Below are 22,529 nucleotides of genomic sequence, written 5' to 3'. Positions count from 1 at the left end.
CCTTAACCATCTCCCAGAGCTTGCTCAAACTCATACCCAATGAGTTGGTGATGCCATCCAACCATCTCGTCCTCTGTTGTCCCCTTCTCCACCTGCCTTCAATCATTCCCAGCATCAGGGTCTTTTCTAATGACTCAGCTCTTCACATAAGGTGGCCAAAGTATTGGAGCTTCAGCTTCCACATCACTTCCAATTAATATTCAGGGTTGATTTCATTTAGGATTGACTGGTTGGATCTCTTTTCAGTCCAAGGAATTCTCAAAAGTCTTCTCCAACACCATGGCTCAAAAGCATCAATTCTTTGGTGCTCAGTTACTTTTATGGTCCAATTCTCAGATCCATACGCGAACACTGGAAAAGTCATAACTTTGACTATATGGACTTTAGTCAGCAAAGTGATGTTTCTGTTTTTTAATAAGCTGTGTAGGTTGGTCATAGCTTTTCTTTTAAGGAACAAGTGTCTTAATTTCATGGCTGCAGTCACCATCTTCAGTGATTTCAGAGCCCAAGAAAATAAATTCTGTCACTGTTTCCATTGCTTCTCCATCTTTATACAATGAAGTGATGGGACTGGATGCCATGATCTTAGTTTTTTGAATGTTGAGTTTTAAGCCAGCTTTTTCACTCTGCACTTTCACATTCATCAAGAGGTTCTTTAGTTCCTTTTCACTTTCTGTCATAAGGGTGGTGTCACCTGCATATCTGAAGTTATTGGTATTTCTCCCGGAAATCTTGATTCCAGCTTGTGCTTCATCCAGCCTGGAATTTTGCATGATGTACTCTGCACATAATTTAAATAAGCAGGGTGACGGTATACAGCTTTGACATACTCCTTTTCCAATTTGGAACCAGTCTGTAGTTCCATGTCCAATTCTAAATGGTGCTTCTTGACTTGCATACAGGTTTCACAGGAGGCAGATAAGGTGGTGTGGTATACCAATCTCTTCAAGAATTTTTCACAATTTGTTGTGATGCACACAGTCAAAAGCTTTAGCATAGTCAATGAAGCAGAAGTAGGTGTTTTTCTGGAATTCTCTTGCTTTTTCTATGATCCAACAGATGTTGGCAATTTGCTCTCTGGTTCCTCTGCCTTTTCTAAATCAAGCTTGAACATCTGGAAGTTCTCAGTTCACACACTGTTGAAGCCTAGCTTGGAGAATTTTGAGCACTACTTTGCTAGAATTTGAAATGAGTGCAATTGTGTGGTAGTTTGAGCATTCTTTGGTATTGCCTTTCTTTGGGATTGGAATGAAGACTGACCTTTTCCAGTCCTGTGGCCACCGCCGAGTTTTCCAAATTTGCTGACATATTAAGTGCAGCACTGTAACAGTCTTTCAGGATTTGAAATAGCTCAGCTGGAATTCCATCACCTCCACTAATTTTGTTCATAGTGATGCTTCCTAAGGCCCACTTGACTTCACACTCCAAGATGGGCTCTAGGTGAGTGATCACACCATTGTGGCTATCTGGGTCATGAAGATCTTTTTTGAATAGTTCTTCTGTGTATTCTTGCCACCTCTTCTTAACATCTTCTGCTTCTGTTAGGCCCTTACCATTTCTGTCCTTTATTATGCCCATCTTTGCATGAAATGTTCCCTTAGTATCTCTAATTTTCTTGAAGAGATCTCTAGTCTTTCCCATTCTATTGTTGTCCTCGATTTGTATGCATTGATCACTGAGGAAGGCTTTTTAATCTTTCCTTGCTATTCTTTGGAACTCTGTGTTCAAATGGGTGTATCTTTCCTTTTCTCCTTTGCCTTTAGCATCTCTTGTTTTCTCAGCTATTTATAAGGCCTCCTCAGACAACCATTTTGCCTTTTTGCACTTCTTTTTCTTGGAGATGGTCTTGATCACTGCCTCCTGTACAATATCATGAACTTCTGTCCATAATTCTTCAGATACTCTGTTTATCAGATCTAATTCCTTGAATCTGTTTGTCACTTCCACTGTATAATCATAAGAGATTTGATTTAGGTCAAAGCTGGATGGTGTAGTGGTTTTTCCTACTTTCTTCAATTTTGCAAAAGTTTGAATTTTGCAAGAAGGAGTTCGTGATCTGGGTCACAGTCAGCTCCTGGTCTTGTTTTTGCTGACTGTATAGAGCTTCTTCATCTTTGCTGCAAGGAATATAATCAGTCTGAGTTCGGTATTGACCATCTGGTGATGTCCATGTGTAGAGTCATCTCTTGTGTTGTTGCAAGAGGGTGTTTGCCATGATCAGTAAAAGTTCTCTTGACAGAACTGTTAGCCTTTGCCCTGCTTCATTTTGTACTCCAACCCAAACTTGCCTGTTACTCCAAGTATCTCTCGACTTCCTGTGCTTACATTCCAGTCCCATATAATGAAAAGGGCATCTTTTTTGGGTGTTAGTTTTAGGAGGTCTTGTAGGTCTTCTTACAACCATTCAACTTCAGCTTCTTCAGTATTACTGGTTGGGGCATATACTTGGATTACTGTGATATTGAATGGTTTGCCTTGGAAACAAACAGGAAACTATTCTGTTGTTTTTGAGATTGCACCCAAGCACTGCATTTTGAACTCTTTTGTTGACTATAAGGGCTACTTCATTTCTTCTTCTAAAGGATTCTTGCTCACAGTAGTAGATATAATGGCCATCTGAATTTAATTCACCCATTCCAATCCATTTTAGTTCACTGATTCCTAAAATATTGATGTTCACTCCTGCCATCTTCTGTTTGGCCACTTCCAATTTACCTTGATTCATGGACTTAATATTCTAGCTTCCTATGTGGTATTCTTTACAGCATCGAACTGTACTTTCACCACCAGACACATCCACAAGTGGGTGCTGTTTCTGCTTTGGTCCAGCCTCTTCATTCCCTCTGGAGCTATTTCTCTGCTCTTGTCCAGGGGCATACTAGGCACCTACCGACCTGGGGAGTTCATCTTTCAGTGTCCTATCTTTTTGCCTTTTCATACTGTTCATGGGGTTCTCAAGACAAGAATGCTTTAGTCGTTTGCCATTCCTTTCTCCAGTGGACCATGTTTTGTCAGAACTCTCCACCATACCTGTCCGTTTTGGGGGACTCTACATGGCATGGCTCATAATTTCATTGAGTTAGACAAGGCTGTGATCCATGTCATCAGTTTGTTTAGTTTCCTGTGACTGTGGTTTTCATTTTGTGTGCCCTCTGATGTATGAGGATAAGAGGCTTGTGGAACCTTCCCTGATGGGAGGGACTGGCTGTGTAGAAAATTTGGTCTTGCTCTGGTGGGCAAGGCCATGCTGAGGAAATATTTAATCCAAGTTTCTGCTGATGGGAGGGACTGTGTTCCCTCCCTTTAGTTTGGTCAGAGGCCAAACTGTGGTAAGGGTAATGGTGACGTCCTTCAAAAGGACTTACGGAGCCTGCCAGGCTTCTCAGGACTGTTGTAGTCAGTGCCCCTGACCCCACAGCAGGCCAACGTCAACTCAAGCCTCTGCTGGAGACTCAAGGACTCACAGGCAAGTCTGGCTCAGTCTCTTGTGGGGCGACTGCTCCTTTCCCCTGGGTCTTGGTGGGCACAAGGTTTTGTTTGTGCCCTCCAAGTTCTGTAATCAAATACCACTGGTTTTCAAAGTCAAATTCCCAGGCGGTTCTCAGTCCCTTTGCTGGATCCCCAGGTTAGGAAATCTCTTGTGGGCCCTAGAACTTTTGCAACAGTGCAAGAACTTGTTTGGTATAATTGTTCTCTAGTTCATGGGTCATCTGCTCAGTGGCTCTATAGTGGAGCTAATGGTGACCTCCTCCAAGAGGACTTATGCCTCACCCCGCGCCACCCAGGTCTGATGCAGCCAGAGCCCCTGTCCCCATGGAAGGTCACTGCTGACTCGTGCCTCTGCAGGAGACGACACCCCAAGGTGTCTTGTGGAGGTCACTGCTCCTTTCCCTGGGTCCTGGTGTGCACAATTATTTTTGCATCCCCTCAGCATCTGGCAGGTCTGAGACTTGATTTTAAACATGATTGCACCCTTCCTACTGTCTTGCTGGGATTTTTCCTTTGTCCTTGGATGCTGGCTATCTTTTTCTGCTAGGATCCAACATTCTCCTGTTGATGGTTTTTTAGCAACTAGTTGTGATTTTGGTATTCTTGCAGGAGAAGATGAGCACACATCCTTCTACTCCAGTATCTTAGAAGTTAATCAGTCTAAGGCAAGGATGAAACTTTAATCAGGGAGCCATCTGACCAAGAAGACGGAGGGCTAACGTCTCAAAATAACCATATTATCCGGGTCTGGATGCCAGGTTCTTTTATAGATCAGAGATCAGGGGGAGGTGAGGAAGCAAAGCAAAAAGGCCGTTAATCTTGCAAACATCTCCTAAAATGGCAAGCCTCAGGCAGGGGATGTACTCATTTCTTCCTGCCATCGACAGGTGGACAGAGTTCTGAACAAGGGCACTTTAATTTAACAGTCAGGCAGAGGGGTAGGACTTTCTGAGGCAGAGCATTCTGTATGATTATAGTAACAAAAGCAATGAAAAGCAAGTCAAAGAAACAGTTTCCGACATGGAGTCAGCATTGGCTTCTTCTCCACAACATATTCACATTCCACTCAAAGCATCTCCTTTTCTTCTGAATTCATGATGAGATTTCTCCCCAGAAACATCCTCAAGTCTAAGACACTTGGTTTAGAGCCTTCACAGTCATTCCCTCAAGTATGGAACCTTTTGGAAATGGAGCTATGGTTTTCACTGCTAAAGCAGCACTCCAGGCTATGGGGTGCAAGCCTGGCTTGCCCTGCCTCTTCTGTGATGCCCTTGGTCTAAGAAGCTGCTTGCATATGCCTTCTGCTAGCTGTAGTTGCATAGTGCATTTTATGTATGAAAGTGAAAGTGAAGTCGCTCAGTCATGTCCCACTCTTTGTGACCCTGTGGACTGTAGCCCACCAGGCTCCTCTGCCCATGGAATTCTCCAGGCAAGAATACTGGAGTGAGTTGCCATTTCCTTCTCCAGGGGATCTTCCCGACCCAGGGATTGAACCCAGGTCTCCCGCATTGCAGGTAGACACTTTAATCTCTGAGCCACCAGGGAAGCCTAGTTACTACTTTTTTAAGGCTGGAAATCAGATAGCTAATTTTATACTTTTCAGTTTTTCTCGTACCAACATATAAACATTATAGAGTTATTTCTAAGCATTGCTTTTCTTTAGCTATATCCTCCTAATTTTTCTCCCGAAACTTAACATGTTATTTTTGGGAGAAAAACACCCTTTGCACTTCCTAGATTCAGATGACTATTTCCTTTCCTATGGTAGGGAATTTTTTTACTGTAATCTCTTCAGGTATTTTATCAGTCTCTTTCTCTTCTCCTTCAGGGATCACTATAATTTGACTGAAGATGAGTTTAATGTTGTCCCAAAGGTCTCTAAGACTGTCTGCATTTCTTTTCATTCTTTTTTCTTTATTCTGTTCTGCAGCAGTGATTTCCACCATTCTATCTTCCAGCTCACTTTATCCATTTTACTGCCTCAGCTCCCACTGTCTTTTTCATTTCAGTTATTAGATCGTTCATCACTATTCATCCATTCTTTAGTTCTTCTAGATCTTTGTTATACATTTCTTGTACTTTCTCAATCTGTACCTCTATATCCCAAGATCTAACATCATCTTTACTATCATTGCTCTGACATTTTTCAGGTAGATTGCCTATCTCCTCTTTATTTAGTTGGTCTTGTAGGGTTTTACATCTCTCCTTTCTGTAACACATTTCTGTTATTTCATTTTGTCTAAATTACTGTTTGTGGTGTCTACTCTGAAGGCTGCAGGATTGTACTTCCTCTTGCTTCTGGTGCCTGTCCCTTGGTGGAAAGGTTCAATCCAGGGGTTTGTGCAGCCTTCCTGGTGGGAGGGAGATGAGTCTTGTCCTTCTGGTGGGCAGGGCTGTGTCAATGGGCGTGTTTTGGGGTGTCTGTGAGGTTAGTTCAACTTTAGGCCCCCTGTCTACTAATGGGTGGGGCTGTGTTCCTGTTTTTCTGGTTGTTTGGCCTGAGTCATTCCAGCACTGGAGCTTGCAGGCTGTGGGGTGGGGTTCGATATTGGGGCCAAGATGGGCAACTCTGACAAAGCTCACGCTGATTAATATTCTGGGGCTGGAAATTCTCCGGTGGTCCAGTAGGTAGGACTTGGTGCTCCCACAGGAAGAGCTCAGGTTCTACCCCTGGCTGGGAAACAAAAACCCCACAAGTTACACGGCATGGGCAAGAAAAGAAAAGAAACAAATGATAAATGGACAGACAAAACCAAGACAAACCATAAAAACAACCCCCCGCCCAAAAGAAGGAAAACAACCAAAGAAAAAATTCCAAACCAAAACAAAGGATGTTTCGAAAGAACAGCATGTATATTATCTATGGTGAAACAGATCACCAGCCCAGGTGGGATGCATGAGTCAAGCGCTCGGGCCTGGTGGGCTGGGAAGACCCAGAGGAATCGGGTGGAGAGGGAGGTGGGAGGGGGGATCGGGATGGGGAATACGTGTAACTCTATGGCTGATTCATGTCAATGTATGACAAAACCCACTGAAAAACAAAAATTAAAAAAAAACAAAGAAAACAAAAACAAAAACAAAACAAAGCCCCCGAGAAGCAAAGATAATAATACACAAAAACAAAAAACAGAAAAACAAAGCAAAAATTAAAGTAAAACAAAAAAGAAAAATACAAAGTATGTTTAAAACAAACAAAAAAATAACATTGCAATTCCCTGTGGCCTCTGCTATCAGTGTCACTGCCACCCTGTGAACCACAGTCAGCCGCCACCTCCTCAAGAGGCCCTCCAAGACCCCTAGGTAGGTCATGAGACCTCCTGCGGGCACCGTGGTGGGAGCTCAGATTCTGCCCTGGCCCAACTTCTGCGTGTGTGTGCCCACACAGTCCACAGCTGCTGAAGTCAAACCTATCTCAGTTGTGGGACACTCACTGTCCATTAAGATGTTCCACAGGTGCTGGGTTTACTAAGTCCATCACAGGGATTTAACCCACACCTTGTGCAGCTGCAAGAAGCGATTTCAATTCTTCCTTAGTCACACAGCCTCTGAGACTCAGCTTAAGTTTGGGCACAAAATTTGCATGTGGGCCACCCTCAGGCATCTGCTCCCTGTTCAGATGAAACGGGGTGAGGGCAGCAACTGACTGGGGCGTGTTTGATTGCTTAGGTGTGAGGGAGAGAGGCTAGTGTGTGGGTACAGAGGCCTTGATGGTGGCCCCACCCTTTATGTACCACTCAGGGTGCATCCCTCTGAGGAGAGATAATGTTTCCTCTGGGAGCAATCAGGCTGCAGAGCTCCTCAATTCTGTCCCTTGAGGTTGTCTCCATGCAGCCGACAGAAGTCTTAGTTGCGCTCTCCAAACCCCATGCTTTAGCACTCAGTCCCTGCCAGCACTGGCAGACACCATCTAAGACTGAGGCATGGACCATCCTGTAAATCTTGCTCTGCCCTGCTTGCCACAGACCAGCTGCCGCACTCCTCTCTGATGGCCCTCAAAGCTCTCTTATTTCATCTGATCTGGAGGAACAGTGAGGGGGCTTCCCTGGATATGATAACTTCTCCCCTCCTTCAGCTTCCACCCAGGGGTGTGAGTCCCGTCTGCTTCTTTTTTTCTTCCTTCAGGAAAACTCCCTGGGGTTGGGAATTGCCTGGCAGTCCAGCGGCGAGGACTCAGCACTCCCACTGTGGGGAGGGGAGTCTGGGTTCAACCCCCAGTCAAGGATCCAAGATCCCAGCAAGCCATGTGGCCTGTCCAAAAACAAAATAAACAAAACAGACAAACAAAAATCAAAACAAATAGCAAAAATAAAACAAAACAAAGAAAAAACAAGAAAACAACAAACCAAAAACCAAAACAAAACCAAAACAAAAAACAACAAAACAGGAAAAAAAAAAACCAGCATAAAACCAAAAAGATATTCTCTGAAGAAAATAATAATAGAATAAATGAAAATTAAAAAACACAAAATTAAAAAAAAATAAAACAGGAACAACAACAAAATTCCCTGGGGCCTCTGTCATCAGTGTCCTTATCGCCACGGTGAACTACAGCCAACTCCCACCTCCCCAGGAGATCCTCCAAGACCTCTAGTTAGGTCACTGGACCCACTATGGGTAGTGTGGAGTCAGCTCAAACTTTGACATGGCCCATCCCATTCCCTACCCTGTGTCCGTGGCCACAAGTCCACAGCTGCTAAAGGCAGACCTGGCTCAGCTGCAGGAGAAATTTTCCATTAAAATGTTCTCTTTAACTAGGCGCTAAGTTCACCAAGCCCCCTGTGTGGGATGAATCTATGGTTTGTGCAGCTTGAAGGAAAGATGTCAGTTCTTCCTCAGTCACACAGCCCTAGGGCTCTGCTTTGGTTTCGGCTGCACCTCTGTATTTGGTTCAGCCACAGGTGTCTGTTTCTTGCCCAGCCAAAAAGGGGTTAAAGGCAGCAACTGGGGGGAGTACTGACCCGTTTCCCACCATTTTGCTACACATATTTTTTTTCTGCCCTCTTCTATTTCTGAAGGACGTTAATTATACAGTTTATTTTAGTACGTGGCATTATAAGGGAATGTCCTAATCTCATTGTTTTACATGTAGATGCCCATTTTTTTCAGCGTAACTTATTGAAAAGACTGTTTTTTCTTCATTGTATATTCTTACCTATATAAACTGACTATAGGCCTGTGGATTTATTTCTGGGATCTCTACTCTGTTCCACTGGCCTATGTACCTGTTTTTGTGCTACACCATTTTGTTTTGATTATTGTGTATTCGTAGTGCAGTCTGAAGTCAGGGAATATGATAGCTAGCTTCAGCTTCCTTCTTTTTTATCAAGCTTGCTTTGGCAATTTGGAGTCTTCTGGTTCCATATAAATTTTAGGATTGTTTGCTCTAGTTCTGTGAAAAATTTCATAGGTATTTTGAAAGAGATTGTATTAAATCTGTAGATTGCTTTCAGTATGGCCATCTTAGCAATATTAACTTGCTAATTCAGCAGCATGGACCATCTTTCCCTTTCTTTGAGCCATCTTTAATTTCCTTCATCAATGTTCTATAGTTTTTTTTTTTTTTTTAAATAAAAACTCTTTTCTATGAAGGAATTGCTGTTTTTGGGCTTCAAGAGATTCTTTTGTGGTTATAAAATTGAAATATCAAGCATTGAGGTTTCTCATTCCTTCTTTGATACATTTAGTACCTATCCAAGGAAGGTCTCCCTGAGGAGGACATAGCAACCCACTCCAGTATTCTTGCCTGGAGAATCCCATGGACAGAGGAGTCTGATAGTTTGCAGTCCATATGGTCTCAAAGAGTCAGGTATAACTGAAGTGAATTAGCACGAAGTAGTAGCTGTCTTAATATTCTGCTCACCTACTTGTCAATCCTTCTTAATCTCTGTATCCTTGTCTTCTTTTCTTTACTCTTCCTTAATTTAAATGTTACCAAATATGCTTCATCCACCCTTCTTTTCATAACATATTCCCACTAATAGTATGGTATTAAGGAAACCCAAGCACATACTGCCTGGTGTCAAGTAATATAACATTCAAAATCAAGAAGTGAAATAACAAAACAAAATTCAGATGTCCAATGCAAAAAAAGGGTCATTCTCTGAAACATTGCAATCAATTATTTAAATTGCGAAATATAGGTCACAGTCTTCTTTATTCATCAATAGAAACAAAAGTTTGTGTTCAGATTTAAACAAATACCAAAGATGAACATGACTGTCAATACTTGGAGAGTATCATTACTTGAAGAGATGCATCCACTACCATATCATTTTTCCTATTCAAACTAAATATTGCTATGATTTTATCTCTCATAACTTCCAGGAAGAGATTTCATATTCCTTCACTTTATACATTAGATATTTAATGATCTATTTGCCTCTTAGCTTCACCTCGAATAGCCTCCTGTATAAGTCTTTATTCTAGCTATAAAAAAGAAAACAAAATACCATGTAGTCCCCTGAATGTGGCATCCTATCTTGATGTGTTCATGATCTTACTTGCACTATGTGGAATAGTACTCATTTATCTCCATCTAGCTAATTCATATAGTTACTTGTAGACTCAGCTTAAATTCTTTCTCAACAGACTACATAAAGATTATTTTTAATGACTATCTAATATGTTCATCTATTCTTTTACTGGTTATGACGTTTCCAATTTTTGTTGCTAATGCTAAAATGTGCATAGATTTTTTTCTTCTACTGAATATTTGCTAAATATTAAAAGCTCAAGGGCTTCCCTGGTAGCTCAGGGAAGAATCCACCTGCAATGCAGGAGACCCCGGTTTGATTCCTGGGTTGGGAATATCTGCTGGAGAAGGCATAGGCTACCCACACCAGTGTTCTTGGGTTTCCCTGGTAGCTCAGCTGGTATAGAATCTGCCTGCAGTGTGGAAGACCTGGGTTTGATTCCTAGGTTGGGAAGACCCCCTGGAGAAGGGAACAGCTACCCACCGCAGAATTCTGACCAGGAGAATTCCATGGCTGTATCGTCCATGGGGGTCACAAAGAGTTGGACATGACTGAGTGACTTTCACTTTGCATATAAATCTCAAGTATAGTTGGTAAACTCATATTACACATTAAGGGCTTTTCAAGAAAATATGCAATATGAAAATTTGAATTAAAAATTATCATCACAAGTTTTAAAGTTTTAGATCAAATCAATAGAATTATACATACACATGAATATCCAAACAATACCAACAAATTAAAATATATGTATTTGGAAAGCAGAACACTAAACCACAACTAAATAAAGATAAGCGTATTGGTGTAAGAATTGAAAGTTTCCCTGGTGGCTCAGTGATAAAGACTCCATCTGCCAAAGGAGACATGGGTTCGATTCCTGGGTTGGGAAAGTTCCTCTGGAGAAGGAAATGGAAACCTACTCCAGTATTCTTGCCTGGGAAATCCCATGGACAGAGGAGCCTTGCAGGCTACTGTCCACAGGGTCACAAGATTCTGACATGAATTAGAGATTAAACAAGAACAAAGCATAATATACATACATATATTATATATTCTCTCTCTGTATATATATTAGTTTACCAAATGTATAAGATTTAGTAATTTTTATATAATATACATTTAATTTAAAAATTACGAGTTAAGGATAAAGTGATTTATTTCATATAATTATATAGATACATATATGTGTACATACACATATACACATACACACATATATACATACATATATATAAATAGCATATATATTATTATGCAAGTGTAATAAAAATTAAGTATGTATATGCATTAAGGATCTGCTCACCAGGACCTCCTCCATCCTGATGACCTGGATTCCTGGGTCCTACAGAGGGCCTACTAGGAAAAAGTAAGGTTGTTTTCCAGCCTATCTCGTCTGGCCATATGATAGTCCTCTGTACAGCAGCAAAACGCAGACGATACTTTACCTAGAAGTAGCAGCAGAAAACAAACTATGTTTAAAACCAAACTAAACTGAAAAGCAAATATTAGAAAATAAAGCAAAGTTAAATCCACATACGAAACCATGTGATTTGAAATTAAGACTCATCTGATATGAAAGTGATTCTGAATGCCTGCAAGTGACAGTGACTCCAAGCACTACAAATATAATCCAATCACATTTATATTTTAAGTCCTCTCCCAATGCAGACAGTTCACAAAAAGATTTACAGGTGGCCCACAAATATATAAAAAGCTTCTCAATGTCACAGAATGGAATAAATACAAATTAAAACTACATTGATATCTTTCTTACCTGTCACACTGGAAAAGTCAAAACATACTGTGTTAACATACTGCGTTGACAAGGCAGTTAACGGGCACTTTAATACATTGCTTGTAGTATGCAAAATGGCACAATAATAATGGAGAATCTGACAATGTTCCACAAAACTATATATGCATGCATTGTTTAATTCAGCAATCATACTTTCAATAACAGACTTGGAATATAAACCTCAAACAGTATGGGAAAAAAAACACATGCACAAGGCTGTTTGTTGTAACATTATTTGTTGTGGAAATACAGCATATTGGAATCAACCCAACTGCTCATACATTAAAGACTACACAAATTACAATACAGAGTTCTGTATCTGCTCAAGGTATAGTCAGAAAACAGAAATTAGATAATCTAATGGATAGATTATACTACCTATACTAGATAGTCTAATGGATAGGTTATACTATCTATACTAGATAACCTAATGGATAGGTTATACTATCTATACCAGATAACCTAATGGATAGGTTTTAACAAATGCATAGCTATTCTAACTCAACTACTATCAAGGTAAACATTACCCTCATTTCAGAAAGTTTTCGTAATGCCCTTTGCCCGTTGATCCTGACCACACTCAGAGGTGTAATTTGTCTAATTTCACTACAGATTAATTCTGCCCATTATAAAATTTCATATAAATGGAATGAAATATAATATTGTACTCTTTGATAGAAGGCTTCTTTTACTCCATATGTTTTGAAATTCATTAATGTAATTGCTATTTTCAGTAATTAATTCCTTTTTATCACTGAGCAGTATTCCATATGGGACTTCCCTGATGCTCAGTGGTAAAGAATACACCTGCCAATTCAAGAGCTGCAGGAGATTTGGGTTCGATTCCTGGGTTGAATTCACTCCAGTATTCTGCCTAGAGAATCCCATGGAGCGCTACAGTCCACCTGGTCACAGGAAGTCAGACATGACTAAGCATGCAGGAATAGAGTAACATTCCATAGTATGACTATAACAGAGCTCATTAAGTTTATTATGAATGGGTGCTGAATTTTCTCAAAACTTTTCCTGCATCAATTGAGATTAAAAAGCTGAAAAACTGGCTTAAAACTCAACATTCAAAAAACTAAGATCATGGCATCTGGTCTCATCATTCATGACAAATAGGGGGAAAAATGGAAATGGTGACAGGCTTTATTTTCTTGGGCTCCAAAATCACTGCAGATGGTAACTGCAGTCATGAAATTAAAAGACACTTGCTCCTTGGACATAAAACTGTGACAAACCTATACTCCATATTAAAAAGCAGAGACATCACTTTGCCGACAAAGTTCTGCAGAGTCAAAGCTATGGTATTTCCTGTAGTCATGTATGGATGTGAGAGCTGAACCATAAAGAAAGCTGAGTGCCAAAGAATTGATGCTTTCGAATTGCGGTGTTGGAGAAGACTCTCCAAAGTCCGTTGGACAGCAAGGAGACCAAACCAGCCAATCCTAAAGGAAATCAACCCTGAATATTCACTGGAAGGACTGATGCTGAAGCTGAAGCTCCACTGCTTTGGTCATGTGATGTGAAGAACCGACTCACTGGAAAAGATCCTGTTCCTGGGAAAGACTGAGGGCAGGAGGAGAAGGGGGTGACAGAGAATGAGATGGTTGGATGGCATCATTGACTCAGTGGACACGAGTTAGAACAAACTCTGGGAGATAGTGAAGGACAGGGAAGTCTGGCATGCTGCAGTCTATGGATTTGCAAAGAGCTGAATAGGACTGAGTGACTGAATACCACCAACACCACTGTGGAAAACAGTATGGAAGTTCCTTAAAAAATTAAAATAAGGCTACCATATGATCCAGCAGTTCTATTCCTGAGTCTTTTTCAAAGAGCAAAATACTCATTTTATTTATTTTTTTAAAATTACAATTAATCATGCGGCTTTATTTTTTTTCCCATTTATTTTTATTAGTTGGAGGCTAATTACTTTACAATATTGTAGTGGTTTTTGTCATACATTGACATGAATCAGCCATGGATTTACATGTGTTCCCCATCCCGATTCCCCCTCCCACCTCCCTCCCCACCCCATCCCTCTGGGTCTTTCCAGTGCACCAGCCCCGAGCACTTGTCTCATGCATCCAATCTGGGCTGGTGGATGGTTTCACCCTTGATAATATACATATTTCAATGCTGTTCTCTCAAAACATCCCACCCTCGCCTTCTCCCACAGAGTCCAAAAGTCTGTTCTGTACATCTGTGTCTCTTTTTCTGTTTTGCATATAGGGTTATTGTTACCATCTTTCAAAGAAGACATACAGATGGCTAACAAACACATGAAAAGATGCTCAACATCACTCATTATCAGAGAAATGCAAATCAAAACCACAACGAGGTACCATTACACGCCAGTCAGGATGGCTGATATCCAAAAGTCTACAAGCAATAAATGCAGGAGAGGGTGTGGAGAAAAGGGAACCCTCTTACACTGTTGGTGGGAATGCAAACTAGTACAGCCACTATGGAAAACAGTGTGGAGATTTCTTAAAAAACTGGATATAGAACTGCCATATGACCCAGCAATCCCACTTCTGGGCATACACACCGAGGAAACCAGATCTGAAAGAGATACGTGCACCCCAATGTTCATCGCAGCACTGTTTATAATAGCCAGGACATGGAAGCGACCTAGATGCCCATCAGCAAACGAATGGATAAGGAAGCTGTGGTACATATACACCATGGAAAATCACTCAGCCATTAAAAAGAATTCATTTGAATCAGTTCTAATGAGGTGAATGAAACTGGAACCCATTATACAGAGTGAAGTAAGCCAGAAAGATAAAGACCAATACAGTACACTAATGTATATATATGGAATTTAGAAAATACTCATTTTAAAATTATACATGCACTCCAGTGTTCACAGCCGTATTATTTACAATAGCCAACGTGGAAGCAACATTAATGTCTATCCACAGTTAAATGGATAAAGAAGATATCATATACGGGAATATTACTAAGACACAAAAGAATGAAAATTTGCCATTTGCAACATCATAGATAGACATGTTGCTTAGAGAAAAGATAGAGAAAGACAAATACTGCTTGCTATCACCTAACTGTGGGATCTAAAAACAAAATAAATGACTATAGCAAAGCAGACACAGACTCACAGATACAGAGAACAAACTAGTAGTTATCAGTGGGAGAGAGGGAAAGAGGGAGGGGCATATACGGGTAGGGATTAAGGAATACAAGCTATTAGTTTTAAAATAATGAGCTACAAGAACATATTGTACAGCACAGGGAATATAAACAAATTTTATAACTTTAAATGGTGTAAAATCTATACAAATTTTGAAATTCCATGTTGTATACCTAAAACTACTATTGTATTAAAAATATCTCAATAAAAAAGGGCATTGGAATTTTGATAAGGATTGTGATGAATCTAGGTAGCTACTGGTAGTATGATTTAACAAATTAGGTCTTCCTACCCATGAACTTAGGGCTTCCCAGATGTCGCTAGTGATAAAGAATCTGACGGATAATGCAGGAGACATAAGAGATGCAGGTTTGATCCCTGGATTGGGAAGATCCCCTGGAGGAGGCCACAGCAACCCACTCCAGTATTCTTGCCTGGAGAACTCCATGGACAGAGGAGCCTAGTGGGCTACAGTCCATAGCGTCACAAAGAATCGGACACGTCTGAAGCAATTTAGCATGCATGTGCACACCCATGAACTCAGGCTGTCTTTCCATTTATTTTGGTCTTCTTTAATTTCTTTCAGCAATGTTTTGTAGTTTTCAGTGCATATTCTTTGCACCTCCTTGGATAAATTTATTCCTCAGTGTTATATCCTCTTCTCTGTCTACTCTATGATTAAGCCCATTCCAGTTCAGTTCAGTTCAATCTCTCAGTCGTGTCTGACTTTTTGTGACCCTATGGACTGAAGCACTCCGGGCTTCCCCGTCCATCACCAACTCGAGGAGTTTACTCAAACTCACCTCCATTGAGTTGGTGATGCCATCCAACCATCTCATCCTCTGTCATCCCCTTCTCCTGCTGCTATCAATCTTTCCCAGTATCAGGGTCTTTCCCAATGAGTCAGCTCTTCACATCAGGTGGCCAAAGTATTGGAGTTTCAGCTTCAGCATCAGTCCTTCCAATGAATATTCAGAACTGATTTCCTTTAGGATGGACTGGTTGGATCTCCTTGCAGTCCAAGGGACTCTCAAGAGTCTTCTCCAACACCACAGTTCAAAAGCACCAATTCTTCAGCACTCAGCTTTCTTTATAGTCCAACTCTCACATTCATACATGACTACTGGAAAAACCACAGCCTTGACTAGATGGACCTTTGTTGGCAAAATAATGTCTCTACTTTTTAATATGCGGTCTAGGTTGGTCATAACTTTTCTTCCAAGAAGTAAGCATCTTTTAATTTCATGGCGGCAGTCACCATCTGCAGTGATTTTGGAGCCCCTCAAAATAAAGTCTGCCACTGTTTCCCCATCTATTTGCCATAAAGTGATGGAACCAGATGCCATGATCTTAGTTTTCTGAATGTTGAGCTTTAAGTCAACTTTTTCCCACCAAGTTATTGTTACTGAATTTAATGTTTATAACTTCTTGTTTATAACATATTTCTCTTGCTTATATTTACTATATTTTCATTTGTTTCAAAACAGTTTTTAATCGCTGTTGCAACATGTTTTATGATGGTTGCTTTAAAATCTTTCTCAGATAATTCTAACCTCTAATTCATCTCAGTTCTCATATCAGTAAATTGGTTCTTGGTTTGACAGATGATTTTCTATTTAATTTTGTTAATTTTGTCTATTATTTTAGGAGACTCTGGATACTATTTAAATACTTTATTGTATCAGGCAGTCAGCCTATTTTATGCAACACTGGCTTAATTTCAATGACAATTCAATTTCCAGAGCCCTTTAAGTATTAATTTTGGTCTCACAGTTTATGTGGTTCCACTGCGGCTCACACTGGTTCCTGCTATTTCTGCCTAAAGGAATTCGAGTTTTCCTTCTAGGGGCAGAGGAGGCACAAGGCATAAAGACCTCCCCAGGCTAGACCTCTTCTGTGGATGAGTTCCTCATGTCAATTCTGCCTGTTTTGCTCTGCAGGCTCCCTATATAAGACAGGATATTCAGCCCACAAGAAGGAAGATGCTTTCCTGGTTGGGCACATGTGGCAGGGACCTGCCTGTATGGGACAGACAATTCTTTCTGAAAGTGGGACTTCTTGTAGTGGAGTTTCCCTACCACCGTTCCTTGACTGCCCTCATGGATCTGAACAGGAAAAGAGAGTCTCTGGCCCATAGGCATTGCCACTTTTTTGTAGCTGGGACCCTCTTGATGTGGGTTCCACTGGCCCACCCGCTCCAGAGTCTTGCATTGAGGGATGTCTTGGGCTGGAGGTAATGAAGAGGCTTCCAGACTGGGATACTTGTGGCTAAGTACCTCTTGCTCATGTGTTTCAGTATATATTAGCAGGGGAAGGGCTTGGTAAAGAAGGAGAGTGTTTTTCCTGGCCACTAATTGTTATCAGGGGTCCCTATCCATTCCTCATGCTAGATGTGTCAGAACTGTCTAATGTTAGAAATGCTTCCATTTGATGTGGAGTGGCATGAGCCTACTTGCTGTCTTCTGTTGCCAGGTTGGAGATCAGATAATGCTGGGTCTTGGCTGTCATCTGCTGGGTGTGATACATTAAGATGTGTGCCCTTGTGCTACTCCTCTAGGCATGAGGTCTTAAACAACTTGCAGGGTTCTTATCACTTTTCAGAGTTTTGCTTTGCCTTTGCATTACATCCAGCTGTGCTCAGGGAGGAATGGCAGAGAGAAATGAGGCCCCACCATCTTGTCCAGACCAGAAGTCAACAGTGTCTTTTGATGGTAAGAAGTTTCCAAAGGTTTGATAAAAGTTAATCTATTAATGTTTTCTTTAATGGTTATCGCTTTCTGTGATCTGAAAAACTCCCAAGTAAAGATGATATTTGTCTTTGCTTTACTCTAAAAGCACTGGGTTTGGCTTTGACATTTAAATCTAAAATTCATGAGCTAATTTTTTGTGTGTAGTATGAGGTCAGTTCAAGGTTCATTTTTTCCATATACACATCCAATCATTACCGCACTATTTACTGAAAACATCTTTCTTTCCCCATAAGATTTCTTTGGTGCCTTTGTATTTCTATTTTTAAAAATGAACGAATTAATTAATTTGGCTGCACCCGGACTAGTTGTGGCATGTGGTATCTTCGATCTTTGTCATGGTATGTGTTATCCTTCAGTTGTGGCATGCAGCATCTTTTAGTGAAATGAGGAATCTTTAGCTGTGGCATGTGGAATCTTTAGATGCTGCATGCAGGATCTTCAGTTGCAGCATGTGATCTCTTAGTTGTGGCATGTGCAACCCAGTTCCATGACCAAGGATTGAACCCAGGTCCTTGCATTGGGATCAGAATCCTAGCCACTAAACCACAATGAAGTCCCAAATGACTATATTAAAGAAAGCTTACTTCTGGGCTTTCTGTTCTGTGTCATAGATACATTTGTTGATCATATGCCACTAATACACTTCAATGATTACTGTAGTTTTATATGTTTTATATAAGTCTTCCAACTTTGTTATTATTTTACAAAATGGTCTATATATTTTAAGCCTCATGAATTTGCATTTGCATTTAGACCTGATAAACAGGAAGTGACAAGCATTCTAAATGCCCTAGTAAGACATTTGCTTACCACATGTTGAGAAATAAAGCCTATAAAGATTCAGGACCTTGCTAACTGGTGAGCTTTTTATGGGTCCAATGGTCTCTGAGGTATGCCAGGATATATCCTCAAAGAGTAGCTTTGCTGTACACTATACTCATAACCACTCAAACAAAAAAGACACTGCAAAAAGCGGTGGGCCTCTTTTTTGATGAGCCTCTTTTTCAAAATTTTGGTGATGGCATATACCACATTTGAGAGAACTGGTCAGATCTATTTATGATGTAAAAATTTTCAGTGGAGTTCAGAAAAAGAAATGGGTCTGCAATAGGGGTAAAGGCACACAATATGCCTCTAGCAGGGGACCTATTTTACAGTTAAGGAGATACAATAATGGGCACTGGAAACACGGGATCTATAGTTCTTACTATATGCCATTATGAGTCAGAAGCAGCAGGCCTGAGAGAAGAAACTGAAAACGCCTATTACATTTCAGGTAAGGATAACGCTCTGTTAATCTGGGACACGGTGCCATAGGATGTGGCCTATGTAACAATAATTGGTATACGGTTCTATGTTCTCGGTAAAACATAAGGGTAGGGGAACCAAGGCTTGGAATTAGAACTGGCCCTTCTAGTCACTCCCAGAGACCTACTTGTGGAATTTAAAAAAAAAAAAAATTTTTTTATTAGTTGGAGGCTAATTACTTCACAACATTTCAGTGGGTTTTGTCATACATTGACACGAATCAGCCATTGAGTTACACGTATTCCCCATCCCGATCCCCCCTCCCACCTCCCTCTCCACCCGACTCCTCTGGGTCCTCCCAGTGCACCAGGCCCGAGCACTTGCCTCACGCATCCCACCTGGGCTGGTGATCTGTTTCACCATAGATAATATACATGCTGTTCTTTCGAAACATCCCACCCTCACCTTCTCCCACAGAGTTCAAAAGTCTGTTCTGTACTTCTGTGTCTCTTTTTCTGTTTTGCATATAGGGTTATCGTTACCATCTTTCTAAATTCCATATATATGTGTTAGTATGCTGTAATGTTCTTTATCTTTCTGGCTTACTTAACTATGTATAATGGGCTCCAGTTTCATCCATCTCATTAGAACTGATTCAAATGAATTCTTTTTAACGGCTGAGTAATATTCCATGGTGTATATGTACCACAGCTTCCTTATCCATTCATCTGCTGATGGACATCTAGGTTGCTTCCATGTCCTGGCTATTATAAACAGTGCTGCAATGAACACTGGGGTGCACGTGTCTCTTTCAGATCTGGTTTCCTCGGTGTGTATGCCCAGAAGTGGTATTGCTGGGTCATATGGCAGTTCTATTTCCAATTTTTTAAGAAATCTCCACACTGTTTTCCATAGTGGCTGTACTAGTTTGCATTCCCACCAACAGTGTAAGAGGGTTCCCTTTTCTCCACACCCTCTCCAGCCTACTTGTGGAATTTATACATCCTATCCTTACAAGCTCAAGTTCTGCTGCATTAAAGGCCTTGTTTCCTGGGGTAGCAGACTTTGAAGAGGAGATATAGTAAAGCTTCCACCAAATAGCTGTATGATTATCACTTAGTATTACTGAGCTACTCACACTGGCACACTGGCAAATAAACAAATTATGATATGAGAGGGAGCAATTAACCACAATTAAGGTTACTGTTACATAATAAAAACAGTGAGGTACATGGGGGCACCTCTTGGTGCTTACTTTTCCATAGAAAACAGTTAAGACCATTTGCAGCAGCTATGACCTGATAACGAAAGGCTCAAAAAGGGTATGGTTCATCTAAACAGGTAAGCTAGATCCTCTGAAGTGTTTGTCAAGAGTGACTGAAATCTAGAATGTGAATCTGTAAATATTTCCTTATATAAAAATCCTTTTGTTTAAATGCATTCAGTTGTGTCTGTTCCCATATGAATTCTGACTAACAGAAATATGTGCAGGTTGTGATAAAGACAGAAAAGAAAGGGACAAGTGTGGAAGCTGAGTGGGAGTTTGAATGGGAATTCACAGTAGCATTTGTACAGCAGAGAAAATGTGACCAAAGACCCAGAAACAAAAAGCAATACAGTGTTTCCAGGTAATTTCTGGAAGTTAAGTACTGCTGGAACATAAAAAGTTTGGTAAGGCATATCAGAGATAGCCAAGTACTAGGATATTGATAGCCATGTATTTGTGCAAAGGATTCTGGACATTGGAAGTCACCAAAGTCTTTTCATCAGGACAGTGACATTATCATATCTGAGATTTAGTTTGATTTCCTTATGGATCCTTGTAGATGAACAAAAGATCTGTCAAGATAGTCACATAAGGGACTTCCCTGGTGGTCCAGTGGTAAAGAGTCCACCTTCCAATGCAGGGGATGTGGGTTTGATCCCTGGTCAGGGAACTAAGATCCTATATGCTGCAGGGCAACTAAGCCCGCAGACTACATACCACAACTAGAGAAGCCTTCGCAATGCAAAGAAGAGCCCGCATGCCATAATCAAGACTCAGCATAGTCAAAATAGTAATAATAAATAAAATTTAAAAAGAGAAAGTCACATAAGATGTGGGAAAGCTGGTAGATATTATTAGATGATCTATGCTATACATGAAATCATCAATCGGGATCAATAGGTTTTAGAAAAATCATCAAAACAGACCACGCAGAATGCAATACATTAGATCACCAGATCTTACTCATCTTAAATATTCTCATCACACACAAAACTAATAATTCTGTGAGGTGAGGAATATATCAGCTAACCTTACTGTGGTAATCATTTTGCAACATACACATTTCAAATCATCACATTGAATAACCTAAATTTAACAGTGTTATACGTGAAAAGAAAGTGAAAGTGAAGCCGCTCAGTTGTGTCCAACTATTCGCGACCCCGTGGACTGTAGCCTACCAGGCTCCTCAGTCCATGGGATTTTCCAGGCAAGAGTACTGGAGTGGGTTGCCATTTCCTTCTCCATGGGATCTTCCCAACCCAGGGATCGAACCCAGGTCTCCCGCACTGCAGGCAGACACTTTACTGTCTGAGCCATCAGGGAAGCCTTGTTATTCAGCAATAAGACTGAAACTTAAAATAGCGCTGAAGACACTTTGAGCCAATGTATATTGCTGAGCCTAAACCTATATCTGTATATGGATAATTCTGACTTGGTAAATAGAACTTGGCACAAAAGAAAAGTCATGGAAGGATAGGACACACAGAAAGAATATGTATTGTTCTACGAGTGGTTTTATTAATCTTGCCTTCTACTGACAAGCATCTGTTTTCTAAATACAGAATTTGGCTCCATGTGGAGCTGTTACAGATTGTCCTTTGTTTTCGTCACCACCAGGATACAATGTTTATAAGATCTGCTAGGGAGGCACCAAGTTCCAAGCACTGTCTTTTTCTTTCCTTCTCTTGGGTTATACTATACTCTAATCTGGATCAATGTGGGTAAGCCTTAGAGATTTCTCTAGAGATTTATGGAAGGACTTAAATTCTATGTCTCACTTAAAGAAAAGGCTCTTTGCATGATTGTGTTTCACTACCTTTTGCAGAACTAGAAGCACTGTATGAGTAGTCCAAGAGCCCATGAATCAGAAGTCCTGCACATGAAAGATACAGTTCTTCCCTTAGCATGCTTCAAAAGCTACAAACACAGACATTAAAGCTACTCAAATCTGGATTCATATTTTTGCTTTATTTTATACAAGTAGTTTGATCTTGGGAAAATTAGTTTCTTCACTGATAAAATAGGGTAGATAATACAAAATTCATTAAAATCATAGAAACTAAAAATCCAATTACAAGAAAACTATTTACAAAACTCTAAATACAACTTTCTCACCTGAAGTGGCAATGGATCATGCCTATTTTTGAAGTCACAGTCAAAAACAATGGCAGCCAGCACTTTATAAGATCGATAGTCATACTTAATGTACTTCTCAAACTCAATTTCTGAAGAAAAACCTTGAACTATAGAGAAGTAAAATTGTTCACTTAAATAAAAACATATGATAATCCCTTCTGAAAGAAAATATATAAATTTATATGGACAAAAACTTTCTATTCAAATATGC

The 22,529-nt window shown here is 40.4% G+C and overlaps 1 protein-coding gene across 1 annotated transcript in view; it reads right to left on the bottom strand.

Moving 5' to 3' along the window:
- LOC136158513 (phospholipid-transporting ATPase ABCA3-like) overlaps nucleotides 1-22,529 on the bottom strand; it is a 240,741-nt gene that overhangs the window by 198,936 nt on the left and 19,276 nt on the right. Inside the window, exons 4-5 of the mRNA XM_065920320.1 lie at nucleotides 22,298-22,425; nucleotides 11,266-11,407 (exon numbers count right to left, since the gene is read on the bottom strand). Coding sequence (XP_065776392.1) covers nucleotides 11,266-11,407; nucleotides 22,298-22,425 — 270 coding nt within the window. The remainder of the gene's footprint in view (nucleotides 1-11,265; nucleotides 11,408-22,297; nucleotides 22,426-22,529) is intronic.

This window comes from Muntiacus reevesi, chromosome 2, assembly GCF_963930625.1.
Source record: "Muntiacus reevesi chromosome 2, mMunRee1.1, whole genome shotgun sequence".
NCBI lineage: Eukaryota > Metazoa > Chordata > Mammalia > Artiodactyla > Cervidae > Muntiacus > Muntiacus reevesi.
The sequence above is the reverse complement of the archived record's forward strand: the minus strand, read 5'-3'. Positions and strand labels throughout refer to the sequence as shown.